Below are 17,571 nucleotides of genomic sequence, written 5' to 3'. Positions count from 1 at the left end.
ATAATATAACAATGCACTGTTGAGCGCGGCGAAAAGAACGGACAGAACAGCTCAGCACCGATGTTATAAGCTAAGGTAACGTTTCCACTTTCCATTGTGTCCGACTCGTTAGCTGAATGGTAGCGTACTGGCCTTCGGTTCAGAGGGTCCCGGGTTCGATTCCCGGCCGGGTGTTTGTGCTGTCCCCAACATCCCTGCAACTCACACACCATACACAACACTATCCTCCACCACAAAAACACGCAGTTACCTGCATATGGCAGATGCCGCCCACCCTCATCGGAGGGTCTGCCTTACAAGGGCTGCACCCGGCTAGAAATAGCCACACGAAATTATTATTACTTTCCATTGCAGTAACACGCCAAGAGAACGTAGCAGGATACATCTCAGTGTCGAGGGGAGAGGGGCCTTGCTTGGCGCAGGCGCAGTAATACTCGCCAAGTTTTTAGAAGAGACTGAAAGCGTAACCACTCCATGGAGTGGTAACAGCCTCTCGCTCAGCGTTGACGGTGACGATTTACTGCAATAGAGCTCTTGCGGCACGTCCACGCGAACGAAACAATAATATTAAATATTAATATTAAAGAATATTCGATATTTATATTTTCAAACAGTTACCAGTGGTAACAGTGGATACTAGCACGCTTCGCCACTGGAAATACCATTTTCTTGAGCTACTCTCCGAAGCAACTTATGTGGACTGGCTTGTAGTCTTGCCTCTATATTTTCTAACCTCTCCCGTGTGAAATATGTTCTCCTTCCCTCTTTTTCTCTTATTAGTTACGGAACCAGTACTGCGCCACTTGTGAAAAGTTGTTGCACGTAAAGTTTTGGAGATACTGGACAACTGGGAAACTGTCTACGGAATTTTCGAAGGCATCTTTTAGCCGGTTTCTTCTTCTTGTGCAAATAGCACTCAACCCAAAATAGTCTCTGCACTGTAGTGAACTCAACGATCGCAATAATAACCTAGCAACACAGCTTAAGAGTCCAATAGCTACTAGCAAACTTCTGCGTCAGCTTGATACAAGCTATATGGCGCTCGCTTGGAGATTTCCGCGGCCTGTGAGCACAAGTGGGAAGTCTTAAATTATACTCCCTGCATTAGGCTACTCTGCAGCCCAGCTTCTTGCCTCCAGATGCATTCCAGCTGAAGTATTTCTCGAATTTCACTGGGTATTTTCAGTTTTTCGTGCTGGTACATTGTTTTGTTATTTACTGAAACAATCAATTGAATCAAACAATTCAATCGAGACAACTGGAAGAAAGAAACACAGAATATTTAATTAATCAAACTGAACAACGTCGAGTCATGTGAAACTTGAACTCTCAAAAGTAGAACAACTAAACTGAGGGAAAAAAGCGTAATTCCCGTAACTTCTTTCACTCTTTCGAAGAGTACATCAGAATATTTCTTCGGCAATGTCAAGTAACTAAAGGACTACGGGCCATAATCACATAAATCATCGAAAATTTAAAGGATAGCCTTTTTCCAAATTATCTTTCAATATAGGATGTGAATGCTTATCATCATCAGCAGCAGCAACAGCAGCATAATTATCATCTAAAACCTTCCATCCCCTTCCCTGAGGGGGAAGGACAGGTCACCTACAAGATAACGCGGTCTCTCTGGCCAGGATGCGAATGAAACCTACGACACTGCATTTTCTTATTTCATTCCAAAAACGAGAACAACAAATGACAAAGTACAATTTAGCCTGGACACTTCAAAATGTTGCCTCTGTTATAACTTAGCAGTAGGTAAATTTACTAACCAAATTCATACACATTGTCGTTAGACAAGCATAAAGTCTCTTCTCTAGCCCACACTGTTTTAATTATTTTCTTGGTAGTGGTTCCTGTTAACGCGCCTATGATCATCTTTGACAGACTCGTCCTTCGTTTTCATCTTGAATTAGGTGTACAAAAGACGAAAGTGGATCCAGTTGAATCATTGTCGAGCAGTCTATCTGGATGTTTGTACGAACATCACGGGAAAAGGGCTAGGCGGAATTTCCTTAAAGTCGGTATTTCAGTTCAGGATATCGGCAGTGTGCTTTAGACTCTTAGTTTATTAGTGTGCAGTGGCGTAGGAGTTTTAAGGGGACGAAAACAGGAAATATAACTGTTAATATAACTGTAGCTGCATCGGAAAAATGTATATAATAAAAGCTGAGCAAAATACTATTTTCAGTCTTTAATGTTTCATGCATTTCCACTTTACGAGGAATAATAACGGAGATGTTCGCGATTATGGGAGTGTATTGTTTAGTCGTCACTAGTTAACAATGTCGATGGTTGCTGTCATAAGCTGTAAACTAACGCACTCAGTAGAAAAACGTGAACTACCACTTAAAGAATGAGAGGAAAGAGAATCATAATGGAGGAGGTTCGAAGCCGAAAGAAAACAAAATGTAATGACCTAGAAATACTTATCGATGATGATGTTTGGGCCTAACAGCTAGGTCATCGGCCCCTCATAATAATACTAATCACTGGTCAAGCAGAACCATGGTGTTCCTCCTATAGTGATACTAATCACAGGTAATGTACACCCATGGTATGTTTCACACAATGGCGCCACTCATAGGTAAAACAAACCCATGGTGTTTCGTACATATGGGTACTACTCACAGGTAACGCAGCGGAACCGACGGATGGAATGTACGCAACGCCCAGACCCGTATTGTTCTGCATTAATGGCACTGTTCCTACGTAACGTAAACCCATCGCTTTCCTCGCAAGTCGCAGGTAACGTCGATCCATGCTGTTCCGCACGTAGTCATCATCCCTTGGCCGCCCCTTTCAGTCGCCAGGTCCCCCACCCACAGGCGGTCAAATACCAATCAATGTGGTTCACGAAGTGTGTCGTCACTCATCTCGGCTATACTGCTGACATTAGACAAACACTGGCTTTTGAAGGATGGGGGCGCGGATACAAGTAGCGCAGCGTAACGCCGCTATCTCTATGTGACGCAGATTCCTGGTTGTACTGTGTTACGTTACAAAAGTAGATACATTTCAAGATCATGCATTTTACATAGTTATATACATACATGCAAAGGAAAAATGGGTCTTTGATTCATTTCTCAGGATTTATGTTACTAAACTTTTGGGACATGCATGGGGGACAGACAAACTACAGGTATTTTTCAATTTCATTTCATATTGGATTTTCTTTCAAGTGTGTAACAGAAGGCCAGTTTGAGACTAGTGGTTCTCGTCACTTTCATGCTGAATAACATTTTTATGATGAATCAAATTTTGATATCAACTGCTTTTTGTTGTATTGCTTAATGTTGAAAAGTGAATAAATGGTGGATTTCTGAAAGTGTTACGTAACTTATGAATAACCCTGTATTTCAAGAAATACAAAGGTACAACGATCCTCTAATGCCAGTAGAAAGTGTCCACTCCTTCGAAGAAAGGCCGTGAAAATGCCAGACATCACAGCATTCGTTCCACCACAGCGTCTGTACTACTGGCAACATTAGTCATCATCGCCTTCAACGAAATAAAACGAGCAACTGTCACATTCGAGACTGGTGTGACACGCCCAGTAGGGATCCATCCGCACATTCCTCAATTCGTGGGACTTATAGTCGGTTTTCTTTGTGGACAAACTCAAGAGTCAGAAAGGGTGGCATCATACCGTTAGCCTCAGAGCACTGAAGGGGTAAAAAGATGAAATGGCGTATGGCTTTTAGTGGCGGCAGTGCCCGAGGACATATTCGGTTCGCCAGGTACAGGTCTTTCGATTTGACTCTCATAGGCGACTTGCGCGTGGTGATGAGGATGAAATGATGATGAAGACGACACATACACCCAGCTCCCGTGCAAAGTAATTAACCAATGATAGTTAAAATTCCCGACTTTGCCGGGAATCGAATCCGGGACCCCTAAGACCAAAGGCCAGCACACTAACCATTTAGCCATGGAGCCGGACACTGAAGTGGTGTTGAGACATCGTTTGAGGAGTGTTTGTTGAAAAGGTGCTGTTTCTAATTCAAGAAAATCAGTTTTCGTCCAAACGCATTACACAAGTTGGACGCCATGAGCAATTGAGACCAAACAAATGTAATTCCGGTCATGGGTATGTTTCATGCACCTATTTCGTAGTGCAAATAGCGCCTTTTGAACAGAATTGCTCATCTACGAGACTCACATTTACCGGGACGCAAGTCACATGTCTTTCCTTTTGGTATTACACTGTATTATATCTCCTTTATAGGCATGCAATTTTTTCTAAATTTATTTTAGTGATGTGAATCCTAGTTGTAACCTGTAGTTTATGGCAGATTAATAAATACAGAAACCTTAAAAAAAAAAGCCCACCATATCCTTTCATGAGTACGAGAGCAATTTCATAGGAAAAATACAACCAGATTAGTATTCAGTGTCAGGATTCGAATTTCGGATCACCGTACAGCTGTTACCTGAAGTTCCCGTCTTGTCGAAGCACCTCGCCTGCCGACACGTTGGCAGGAGTGAGCGCCTTGTTGATAACGTGGATGCAGCCGTTCATCCCCTCAATATCTGACTTCTCAATAATGGCGTCCTCCACCCCCAGAGCCCTCCGGTATACCTGAAGGCGGAGAGGATGATTCTCGTCCAGTGACATCACCACCTGGTTGTCGGTGATCTGATCGCTAGTAATGCGACCCTGCGTCGCGTGGAACATCACGAACTGACGGGCCTTCTCCTTGTTCGTACGAAGCTCCTGCAGCGTCGTTGGCGGGAGAGCTAGACACAAGAAGACATTTCACAAAATATCCATTATTTTTAAATGAAAATTATTTTGATACACAACATTCGTACAGTTTAATCTGTACATTGAAACTTTATTAACCCACATGAGTTAACTTGACCATCAAGCATACTTGTACTCAGGGGCGCCGACTCCGGGATGTGCTACTGCGCTTGAGCACACCCCAGAACTTTCGTGGGGTGCCCAGCGCCTCCCCGCCCCACAAACACAGAAAAGAGAGATAACAAAAGAGGTAAGAACAGAAGGAAAAAGGGGTGATTTTCATTTTTCGTCTCAGTTCTTAACCCTAGGAATACCGAAGTATTTTTTGTCCCATGGACTACCGACGGTAGAGCGGGGCGGTGTGGGGGGAGGGGGGCTGTGGAGACCACAAATATTTCTTTTTTACTTAATTCTCAATCAAAAGTGAAGTATACTCCTGTTTATACATCTACACTACAACGTTGTTTTCTCTCCCTGAGACGATTAAAAACCTTACCTGCGCAGTACCATGACGTAAGGAAATTTGAATAACAACGTAATCATGCATGTCCATAATAGAAAAATAAATGTGTTAACATTGATGCTTTCACTGCCCGTACTTCTTTCCTTTTCACATAGAACATCGCTCCGCGTCTTCAGAAGGAAATCTCGACTGTTCATGAGGAAGACCTTATGGCGACGATGGGATAGGAAAGGCCTAGGTGTGGAAGGAAGCGGCCGCGGCCTTAATTTTTTTTAGCTAGTTGCTGTACGTCGCACCGACACAGGTAGGTCTTATGGTAGGTCTTAAGGTACAGCTCCAGCATTTGCCTGGTGTGAAAATGGGAAACCACGGAAAATTATCTTCAGGGCTGCCGACAGTGCGATTCGAACCCACTACCTCCCTGATGCAAGCTCACAGCTGCGCGCCCCTAACCGCACGGCCAACTCGCCCGGTGGGTAGACTTCTACAGTAATAAAGTTAGACGTTAGTGTGTAAGTGGTACGTTCATTCGACACGATATGGCTCACCGTACGCGGTACAGCGGAAGCTGACGGACCCATCAGAATCGGTCTGTTTCCTTGACACGACATAAGCCGAAAAGCCCATATGAAGAAAAACAAATTGAACCTCGAACTGTAGCGAATATGTTCCTAGGAACACTCTCTTAGTGAGTGAGAATTAGAAATTGCACAAAGATTTTAAATTTTGTACTTAAGACTACCCATTTTTTCTTTTTTTACTATAAGCGCCAAATTTGACGTATGTTACATTTTTTAAGCTCAGTTTGGTGTCATTACCGAGAAAGCTAGATTAGAGACATAATGTGTATTTCTTTAGTTTCCACCCTTTTAATTCACTTATATTTAAATGCGAAAGCTCTTATTCATTATTAAAATACACTTTTACCTTTCATGTGAATTGTATGTCTATTATATGTGGATTTATGTGTACTTTTGCTTGTACTCATTCATTATTGTTGAAAGAGCGCCTTATGAAAAAACAATAGTTCATGTTTTCCATCAAGTACTGCTCATTCATAAACACCTAAAACTTGAATTTTGATGAAGGTTGTATTTGATTTTCCGGGGCCTACCCCACTTTCTGGATTGTAGAGCACCCCCACTAATATTCAAAACTCGGCGCCCCTGTTTAAAGGAACTGCTGCATACGGCATTGAGTTTGTGAGAGAAAGAGTGAAAGAAAGTATCTGAGCACTTTGCATTGTTTCACGCTGTAAAAGCACTGGTCTAGGAAACATACACACGTGGGGCTCGTCATTAGATTCTGCTGTCAGAACTACGGAAAATAAATAATACTGACTTGACCGTCAAACACGTCAGAAACGCTCGTAGAACCTAGAGGACCTTTAAATGAACATTCACAGCACCCGCATGACCTTAAGATATGTCTTTACTTTCACGTTGCTCACAATGTCCACCATACCAACTAAATCTCTTTATTCTTTATCTTTAAACAGACTTGTAACGTGTATCAAAACTCAGAAACTACAAGAAATTAAACCAGGCTTTGATATTCAGAAACGCGCGACATGGGCCGAACAAATCGCGATAAGTTTGCTAGCCGACATTAACAAGTATATTAATAGCAATTTCGAAGTGTCATATCAATTCAAGTAGTGCGTGTATTTCATGTTGGTTGCCCCTCACACGACCGGCTCTATTCCCAGAAGGTACACAGGGATGTGAAGGCTGTGAGCGACACACACCTAACGTTTAACTCAAACTGACATTCAATCTGGATGATCCTTCATGTATCGCTGCTTGATCGCCTCTACTTTGTCAGCCAGGAGAACCAGCAACCACTAGCGCTCTGTTTAGCACTGCGAACATAGGCTTGGAATGGAAAGAGGTGGTAGTAGTGATTACTGTTTTAAGACGAGGTATAACTGGAAAAGGTCCGAGACTACAAAGAATAAAGATGTCGGTCATTTGCGAGTCTGACGAGTAAAAGCGGCGAATGACTCATGTTGCACTGAAATGTGAAATGTCGTATGACTTTTAGTGCCGGGATATCCCAGGACGGGTTCGGCTCGCCAGGTGCAGGTCTTTCTATTTGATGCCTGTAGGCGACCTGCGCTTCGTGATGACGATGAAATGATGATGAAGACAACACATAGGCCTACACCCGGCCCCCGTGCCATTGAAATTAACCAATTAAGGTTAAAATCCCCGACCCGGCCGTGAATCGAATCCGGGACCCTCTGAACCGAAGGCCAGTACGCTGACCTTTCAGCCAACGAGTCGGACATGTTGGCACTGAAAACTCTTTACGAGGACATCCCCATCGACATTAACCCTCCACTGCACGCACCAAAAGATGCGTCACCGGGTGTCACCGGGCGAGTTGGCAATGCGGTCAGCAGCATGCGGCTGTGAGCTTGCATCCGGAAGATAGTGGGTTCGAATCCCATTGTCGGCAGCCCTGAAGATGGCTTTCCGTGCTTTCCCATTTTCATACCAGGCACATGCTGGGGCTGTACCTTAGTTAAGGCCACGGCCGCTTTCTTCCAACTCCTAGGCCTTTCCTATCCCATTGTCGCCATAAGACCTATCTGTGTCGGTGTGACGTAAAGCAACTAGCAAAAAAATGTGTGGGTGGGCGCGCGGGCTACCACTGTACCCCAATTAAAATAGCAAAATGTCCATTGTTGCGACACAAAAGTAAACATTTCTTTGCAATTCCACGTTTGATTTTTGGATAATAAACATGGAAATGTTATTATGAACTTCAAATGTGGGTAAAAGTAATTTTTTTTTGCTGTGTGAGAAATATGAACCTTTTTTCACTTTATTATTATTCTTTCTTTCTTTCTTTCTTTCTTTTTGCATCCGGGAGGTAGTGGGTTCGAACCCCACTATCGGCAGCCCTGAAGATGGCTTTCCGTGCTTTCCTATTTTCACACCAGGCAAATGCTGGGGCTGTACTTAATTAAGGCCACGGCCGCTTCCTTCCCACTCCTAGGCCTTTCCTATCCCATCGTCACCATAAGACGTATTTATGTACAGGAAGTGATGGTAAGGAGTAGTTGGTAAGAGAGAGCAGGGCATTCCCGGAAGAGGAGGGGTAGGACCTCCGGGCCTACCCATTACAAATAAAAGATATATATATGTGCGGAACAAAGAGGAGAGAGGCGGGGTACAGTAGGAGAGCAGTTACAGCCTCACAAGGTCGACCGCTAATGGAATGGTGAGAAAGCTGCACTGTCGTCTAGTAGGGATGGTTGGGGGCGTCTTACGGGCCCCACGGATAAGGCCAGTCGTGTCATCATGGGAGGGCGGTCTTTTTCTCACCAGGGATGATGACATGGCCGGACAACAGTCGTTTATTTATTTTATTTATTTTTTATCCAGCGGGGTCGAGGGGCGTGGCATGTTAGGAACTGAGGATGACTGCTGTGTGCTGCTAGGGAGTGTCACGTTTCCGGAGTATCTGATGGACCTCATGGCATGCACTGAGAGTCTCGTGTGGTTGTTTTTTTCTTTGTTCCTTTTTTCCCTGCTTTTTTGTAAGTTTTTATTATTTTTTTTATTGTGAACATGTGTTTGGGGCTGAACGCCTGTTATGTTCAAGAATAAATACTTCAGTACTTCATAAGACGTATCTGTGTCGGTGTGAAGTAAAGCAAATAATAATAATAATAATAATAATAATAATAATAATAATAATACCTTTCTTTCTTAATCGAACTCGATCATTCTGAACACAGAAAGTACGAAAACTCACAATACATCGCAGCCTCTGACGGTACAAAGAGCGTGTACTCGCTGAAGTTCTCGAAGGCGTCGTCTAGTCCTGCTGTAGTCACCATCTCCATGAAGCTGAAGAGCTTCTCCTCCTCCGCTAACTGGACAATGCTCTTGGCTGAAACGGCAAAGTACAAGCTTGTCAAAATCAAATATTTTTCTAGGGATTTCTGGGAAAATGTCACATTCAGGAAAAAGAAAATGATATTTCCTTAAAACTGGAATACAACCCTACAGTACCCGTCAGAAGTTTAAGACGGCCAAATAAAATGACAAGTTATTTACACCACATTCAATAATTTACCAACAACTTTTGTCTATATCAGCCAGATGGCGTCTAACTTAAATGTCTGCACGGGGTAGCTGAGTCCGTATGATTATCATTATTATCATTTCTGCCTCTGTGGTGTAGTGGTTAGCGTGATTATATGAGGGTTAACACTGGCACGAAATTTGAAAAGTGGTCCGAGGGCTGGAACGGGGTCCACTCAGCTTCGGCAGGTCAACTGAGTAGAGGGGGGTTCGATTCCCACCTCAGCCATCCTCGAAGTGGTTTTCCGTGCTTTCCCACTTCTCCAGGCAAATACCGAGATAGTATCTAACTTAAGGCCACGGCCGCTTCCTTCCCTCTCCGCTGTCGATCCTCCCCCTGTGGGTGAGCATCCCTTGACTGTCGTAAGTGGCGACTAAAAGGGCCCCATGGCCTCTGAATTTTCAAGCGTGGTTTGGCGACTACGGGGCCCTGAGCTGAATCCTGGCATTGCTTCCAGTTACTTGTGCCAAGCTCCTCAATTTCATCTGTCCCATCTGACCTTCCCTGGTCAACGCTTCTTCTTTTCCGACCCCTACGCTATTAGGTTTCCGAGGGCTAGGGAGCCTTTCATTTTCACGCCCTTCGTGACCCTTGCCTTTCTTTGGCCGATACCTCCATGTTTCGAAGTGTCGGATCCCTTCCATTTTTTCACTCTGATTAGTGTTATATAGAGTGTATCGGCCGGTACACCTCCACGCCGCTAGTTCCAATATTGCGCCAATTGAAACTCCTCTACAGGAGAAAGCCTGAACTTTAAAAAACTGTATTAACTCAACAGTTTCTCTGAAGATGGCTCTGTGTGAATTTTGATGTTTTTTTGTTTGTCATTGATCAAGAAGTGTGGACGTTCTCTACCAGATGTCTCTACAAAAAAAAAAAAAAAAAAAAAAAAACTATGATCATGCACTCTGGTGCAAAGGAATGAACCTTCTTGAAGAAATTTTGTATTCAAAAGTTGTTGTCTTTACTAAATTTTGTTCTTTTATTTTTGGGCTGGCAATATTAATCTTTCTTTCCGCCAGGTTTGAACTTAGCCAATCCCGAATTTCTTTAATTAATTCTCAGCCAATCATGTACGTCTTCTTCGATATGGATATGTAGCTCTAAGCTATCCAATAAAGTTAAGAGGGCGGGTCTTAATTACCCCTGAAAGGTCTCGAATTTTCCGCGAGGGTATAAAACTGCTGATTTTCTTGTCTCGGTGCCACTTCACCAACATCTTACTTAGTGCGCGGTTTAGCAGCAAGAGGCGGGAAGCGCCTCTTTCTTCAGTCAGCAGATCTTCAACAAGGTCATGGCCGTTTAACATCTTTCTTTTCCTTGCTAGCTCAGCAGTTTAACCCGCGGGGCAGGTTCGAAACCTTTAATATGTAACCGGTAACTTAAAAACATGTAAACCTTCCCTGTCCTTGTAAAACTTCATACAACTTTAACTTTAAATCGGGGATAGAGAGTGATTTACCCTCTCGAGCTCCCCTTCATTTTGAATTTGAGGTGACTACGTTTTAGTAACTGTTCTTCTATTCCGTCTTAAGGTGTTAAATTCAAATTGTATACGAGTCACCTCCATAGTTTGGGATTAGCCTCTGTGTAATAGGCCTAGTGCCCCTTAGGTTTTATAACGTTTCATGTATGAGCGCAAGCACCGCCTCCATTCAGATTGGTATTTTGGGCCATTTAAGTAACCTATTATTTTTTTTTCTTTAAGGCCCCGTAGGCTGGGTACGAGGTACCCCTGTTTAATTCTTGTAGATTGCGCCACAATGGCAAGTAATTGTAAAGCATTGTGTTGCCTTTAATAGGCTTGAACGATTGAGAGCGGGTCAGCTTTTTCGGGTATTTGAATAGTGCCTCTGAGAGGCTTGTGATTTAAAGGTGGGAGCAAGTGCTCCTTGTATAAAAGGGTTTTCTGCCCCTGGGATCAAATGTGTGACTTGGCAAAGTTGAGCTTGTAGCTCGAGGAATGTAAAACGGGGCACGAAGCCCAAATCTTGTAACGAACTCTAATTTGTAATTTCTTAATTTGTTGATCTGCTACTTGGTACCTGTTATACTCTGTTATTTGTTGATTTTGAAAAGAAAATATAACCTTTGTTAAAGTTTTAAATTAACTTTAATTTTTTAGTTGAGACCTATTCCAGCCCGCACCTTCTTTCACCTCTGCCTACCACGGATATCTCCGTAACAGAGGATGGTTGCCTAGTTGCACTTCCTCTTAAAACACCACCACTACCTTGTCTATCCCTTCCAATCTTCCCATCCCCCTAAAAGGTCCCTGTTCAGAATATCAGGTGAGACCACCTGGGCGAGGTACTGGTCCTCCTTCCCTGGTGTATCATGCCGACCCAAAGTCTCACGCTCCAGGACAATGTCCTTTAGACGGTAGAGGTGGGATCCCTCGCTGATTCCGAGGGAAAAACTAACCCTGGAGGTTAAACCGATTAAGAAAGAAAAGGAAGAAGAAATTATTATTATTATTATTATTATTATTATTATTATTATTATTATTATTATTATTATTATTATTATTATTATCATTATCATTTCGTATAGACCGACTGAGGACCACCATATTCAACTATTACGTTTGGGGGTGGGTTTTGACGTTTATCAGTAATTGCACTTGTCCTCTGGCTGTCTTGTCCAGAGGGCACATGTCTTCCTTCTTCGTGGCTTGTCCTGGAACCTCCTCCTGAGAGATATCCGGTCATTCAAGTCTCTTTCTGTCCCTCCCAGTTCCTGCTTCCGTCGACCATGGTGACTTGGTCTTCCTCTTTTGCCAGACAACGAGAACCTACTTGGTCAATCTGGCATGGTATATCCCGTAGACGTGTCCACAAAATGCTAGGCGTTTCTTCTTGGCCTCGTCCATGACTTTTTCACGGTATTTATAGAGCATAATAATAATAATAATAATAATAATAATAATAATAATAATAATAATAATAATACCGGGCGAGTTGGCAGTGCGGTTAGGGGCGCGAGGCTGTGAGCTTGCAACCGGAAGATAGTGGGTTCGAATCCCACTGTCGGCAGCCCTGAAGATGGTTTTCCGTGGTTTCCGATTTTCACACCTGATAAATTCTGGGGCTGTACCTTAATTAAGGCCACGGCCGCTTCCTTCCAACTCCTAGGCCTTTCCCCTCCCATCGTCGCCATAAGACCTATCTGTGTCGGTGCGACGTAAAGCCAATAATAATAATAATAATAATAATAATAATAATAATAATAATAATAATAATAATAATAATACACGTGTGGGGATTTACCGGTTACCTCCATCGGGCGCCCCATTGGAATTGGGGAGGCTCGCTGGCTCTGCCGCCAGCAGAGTCAGAGGGTAATAGGGAAATAAAATACCACCGTGAAAAAAAACTGGTCCCTTGCCAGGGTTACGGCGAAGACTGGTAAATGACCAGAAGCCAGAAAACATCTTGAGGCAACCTCTAGGGCTAACAACCCTAGTTGTAAAAGGATGGGTACCCGTCCAAAGCAAAGTCAAGTCAAAAAGCACGATGGCACAACATTTCAAGAAACATACCGCAGGGGGTAAATCTTCGGATAAATCCCTCGTCGTGAACGCCATGGCGCACGAGTCTCGTTCGGATTCTGGGGGAGACTCGACATCATGCAAGAGACGAGTCGGAGCGTCTCGGTGTACCCCGAAGAGTCAAAAACTCAGGCCAAAATCTAACCTTTCTAGCAACTTTCAACATAAATTCACTTACACAAACTGGCAAGCTGAAAACCCTCACCAAAGCTCTTCACGAAAATCAGATATCCATAGTGGCCCTACAGGAAACAAGGTACCCAGATGAAGAGATTTTTGAATCTGAAGGCTACCGATTTTTCAAGAGCAAAGCGCAAAGAGGAATCCTCAATGGAGCTGTGATGCTTGGAACCGCGTTTGCTGTTAGAACCAAGATCCTTAAATCGGTTGCAAATTTCGAACCTGTGAATGACAGATTGTATATACTCACAATTAAATGCGCGAACAAAACCTACGCCCTAGTTAACGCATATGCTCCTACAAACGATAAGAACAAGTCTGATCCAGACGAAGTTGATAATTTCTGGGACCTACTGGATGAAAAATTGAACAAAATCCCCAAACACCATGTCAAGCTTCTTTTGGGTGACTTCAATGCCCAACTAGGTCGTGAGCAGAAGTACAAGAAAGTTATAGGAAATTACCCTGCTCACAAAAGAACCAATCCCAACGGCAAAAGACTGGTGACCATTTGCGAAAATCACAACCTGCAGGTCATGTCGACCCACTTTCGCCATCTACCCAGAAAGCAAATGACTTGGCGTTCTCCCGTCCAAGCTCTCGGAGAGTTCCAAATTGATCATGTTGCGATCTCCAGGAGAAACAGCCCTGAGATTATGAATGTGCAGGTAAAGAAAGGTATCAACGTGGCCTCAGATCATATGTCTCTTATCAAATTCAAACCAATTCCCGCAAACACAAGGAAGACAACCAAACAGATCACACGCTTCGACAATGATAAACGTCGGCAAAGGGTCGAGGAGTTCCAGGAGAAGGCTAGACCAAATGACTGTGACTTTAACAACGCCAAAAGTCTCCTTGTTGAGGCCGCCAAAGACGTTGCAGAAATCAAGAGAAGCAAAAAGCATGCCTGGTGGAATAGTACCTGCGAATCAGTCCTCAAAGAAAGACTCAATGCGTGGAAACAGTACAACTCTACGAAATCAGAAAATGATTGGGAAACCTACAAAACCCAACGTGCCCAAGCAGCTAGGGTGTTCAGAACTGAGAAACGTAAATACGAAAAATCTCTCATTGAAAAGATAGAACAAAACTTTAAGAAGAATGAAAGCAGAGAGTACTACAGAACCTTCAAACGCAAACTCACTGGCTATAAACCACCATCTCTATGCTTTGAGCGAACGGACGGCACACTGGCGACGTCAAATGAAGAAAATTGCAGCATTCTGGCAGATTACTTCAAGAATTTACTTAATTGCTCTAAACCGCAAAGCCCCATTGAGACCAAGGAACCTTTACTCAGGTACCCAGATTCCAGACCACCCGACAGAGATGAAATCAAGCGCCGCATTGCCCGTCTCAAAAATAACAAAGCGCCGGGGGAAGACTCAGTAGTAGCAGAACTATGGAAATATGCCCCAGAGGAATCACTTGATATCTTACAAAAGCAAATAGAAGAAATTTGGAACAAGGAGACCCTTCCCGAAGATTGGAAAATAGCTTTGATCCATCCATTACACAAAAAAAGCAGCATGAAGAACATCAACAACTACAGAGGAATATCTTTGCTACCCGTGACTTACAAAATTCTATCACTTGCCATCCTGGAGCGTTTGGAAGCACAAGTCGAACATCAAATAGGTGAATACCAAGGAGGGTTCAGAAAAGGTCGCTCAACAGCTGAACAGATCCAAAATCTCAAAATGATCATCAGATATTGTACACTAAGGTCCAAGCAGTATGTGTCTGTCTTTGTGGACTTTAAGAAAGCGTACGACTCCATTGACCGGGAAGTCCTGCTAAACATATTAAATGAATTTGGAGTTGATTTGAAACTGCTGGCATTATTAGAGCCACCCTGACCGATACAAAATTCAAGGTGAAGTTCCACGGATGTCTCTCGCATTCCTTTGACATCAAAACAGGAATCCGACAAGGTGATGGGCTATCCCTGATACTCTTCAACTGTGTTCTTGAAAAGATCATCAGAACCTGGCGGGTGAGATTACAGGAAACCAACTACAGTCCATTGAGAATAGGAACCAAATCCAAGGGGATCACAACAGACAGCTTAGCATTTGCCAATGATATTGCTTTTCTCTCAACTGACATAGAAACCGCTAGAGCTCAAGTTGAAATTTTAAAGGAAATTGCCGAACAAACAGGTTTCCAGATATCGTTTGAGAAAATAGAAGTAATGACTAACATCAAAGAGGCTCCACCAAAACTCCATACAAAATACGGGGACATCACCCGAGTAGACAAATTCAAATACCTGGGTGAGATCATCATGAAAAATGGACTGGACAATGAAGCGCTTCAGGAGCGAGTACGCAAACTGGAAATAGCCTACCAAACATCCCGCACAATCTACAACAAAAAATGCCTTTCCCAAAACACCAAGATACGTCACTGTGAAACAGTTCTGAAGCCAGTAGTTCTATATGCAGCCGAAACCCTGTCTCTAAATGCCAACAAAGGACCCCTTGAAGAACTGGAGAAAAGAGAACGCAAAATTGTGAGAGGAGTCTTGGGATCAAAGTACAGAAATGGAATCCATCAAAAGAGATCCAACAAGGAAGTCTACAGCAAAATAGAGAAAATTATTGACACAATCAGAAAAAGACGGGCACGATTTTACGGTCATCTGAAAAGAATAGACAGAAGAAAGTTAACTAAAGAAATCTTTCACTTTTTTGATTCAAACCCCAAAACCACAATTCCCTGGTTTAGAAATACCAAAGAAGACCTGCAAATACTACATATCTCAGCTGAAGACGCCTTTAACAGAGATCTCTTCCGCAAGAAAATATTGACGAACGGGCTAAACCGAGACGAGCAACCGAAGAGAAAACACGGTGCCCCTTGGACAGAGGAGCGTAAGCAGGCCCACTCACAAAGAATGAGGGAAATTTGGGCTGTAAAGAAGGCCAAGGTCAGTGTCAAATGCAACAAGACTTAACGTGGTCCTTGATGGCCCCAGCAAATTATATATATATAATAATAATAATAATAATAATAATAATAATAATAATAATAATAATAATAATAATAATAATAATAATAAGGAGGAGGCTCGTCTAATTCCACATCAGACAAGAAAACTTAATCGCCATACTTGTATCGACTTCACCTCACAAAATACGTTGCTTTTCTAAAACTAGTGATATTTTGTAGTGGTCTTACACAGTTTATAAATTCGTAACTCCTACAACGTTCGCCTCTGTGGTGTAGTGGTTAGCGTGATTAGCTGCCACCACCAGAGGCCCGGGTTCGATTCCCGGCTCTGCCACGAAAATTTGAAAAGTGGTATGAGGGCTGGAACGGGGTCCACTCAGCCTCGGGAGGTCAACTGAATAGAGGTGGGTTCGATTCCCACCTCAGCCATCCTGGAATTGGTTTTCCGTGGTTTCCCACTTCTCCTCCAGGCGAATGCCGGGATGGTACCTAACATAAGGCTGCGGCCGCTTCCTTCCCTCTTCCTTGCCTATTCCTTCCAATCTTCCCATCCCTCCACAAGGCCCCTGTTCAGCATAGCAGGTGAGGCCGCCTGGGCGAGGTACTGGTCGTTCTCCCCAGTTGTATCCCCAACCAAGAGTCTGAAGCTCCAGGACACTGCCCTTGAGGCGGTAGAGGTGGGATCCCTCGCTGTGTCCGAGGGAAAAGCCGAACCTGGAGGGTAAACAGATGATGATGATGATGATGAACTCCTACAACGCGTGGACGAACTGAATGAAATCCAGCGATGTAGATGCAGTTAGATGAAGTGTTCAGAGAAAAATTCACAAAATTTCTAGGCTAGACGTTTAGGTCTAATGGTATTCGAGGTTAGTATTTAACCCTTGTCTTAATGGGATCAGGCATGGTTGCTGGCATTTTGTATGCTTTATATGTTATAAACCATATTCCGAAGATTTATTCTATGGAACGCATCACAAGTGCATTAGAAAGCGGTGTGCTACTGTGCCCAGCGTTTAGCCTCCTTTCATTCTTGAAGTGTGTTGATTGGCTTTGTAGACATCATCATCATCATCATCATCTGTTTACCCTCCAGGGTCGGCTTTTCCCTCGGAGACAGCGAGGGATCTCACCTCTACCGCCTCAAGGGTAGTGTCCCGGAGCTTCAGACTCTTGGTCTGGGATACAACTGGGGAGAATGACCAGTACCTCGCCCAGGCGGCCTCACCTGCTATGCTGAACAGAGGCCTTGTGGAGGGATGGGAAGATTGGAAGGGATAGGCAAGGAAGAGAGAAGGAAGCGGCCGTGGCCTTATGTTAGGTACCATCCCGGCATTCGCCTGGAGGAGAAGTGGGAAACCACGGAAAACCACTTCCAGGATGGCTGAGGTGGGAATCGAACCCACCTCTACCCAGTTGACCTCCCGAGGCTGAGTGGACCCCGTTCCAGCCCTCATACCACTTTTCAAATTTTCGTGGCAGAGCCGGGAATCGAACCCGGGCCTCCGGGGGTGGCAGCTAATCACGCTAACCACTACACCACAGAGGCGGACGGCTTTGTAGATAGATCTC

General features: G+C 43.7%; 1 protein-coding gene across 1 annotated transcript in view; it reads right to left on the bottom strand.

Moving 5' to 3' along the window:
- The window catches only part of LOC136866594 (transforming growth factor-beta-induced protein ig-h3), a 370,348-nt gene that overhangs the window by 37,380 nt on the left and 315,397 nt on the right, over positions 1–17,571 (bottom strand). Inside the window, exons 9-10 of the mRNA XM_067143703.2 lie at positions 8,979–9,116; positions 4,437–4,743 (exon numbers count right to left, since the gene is read on the bottom strand). Coding sequence (XP_066999804.1) covers positions 4,437–4,743; positions 8,979–9,116 — 445 coding nt within the window. The remainder of the gene's footprint in view (positions 1–4,436; positions 4,744–8,978; positions 9,117–17,571) is intronic.

Source organism: Anabrus simplex, chromosome 3 (genome assembly GCF_040414725.1).
Source record: "Anabrus simplex isolate iqAnaSimp1 chromosome 3, ASM4041472v1, whole genome shotgun sequence".
NCBI classification, from domain to species: domain Eukaryota; kingdom Metazoa; phylum Arthropoda; class Insecta; order Orthoptera; family Tettigoniidae; genus Anabrus; species Anabrus simplex.
Note: the sequence above shows the minus strand (reverse complement) of the source record. Positions and strands in the feature narration are given on the sequence as shown.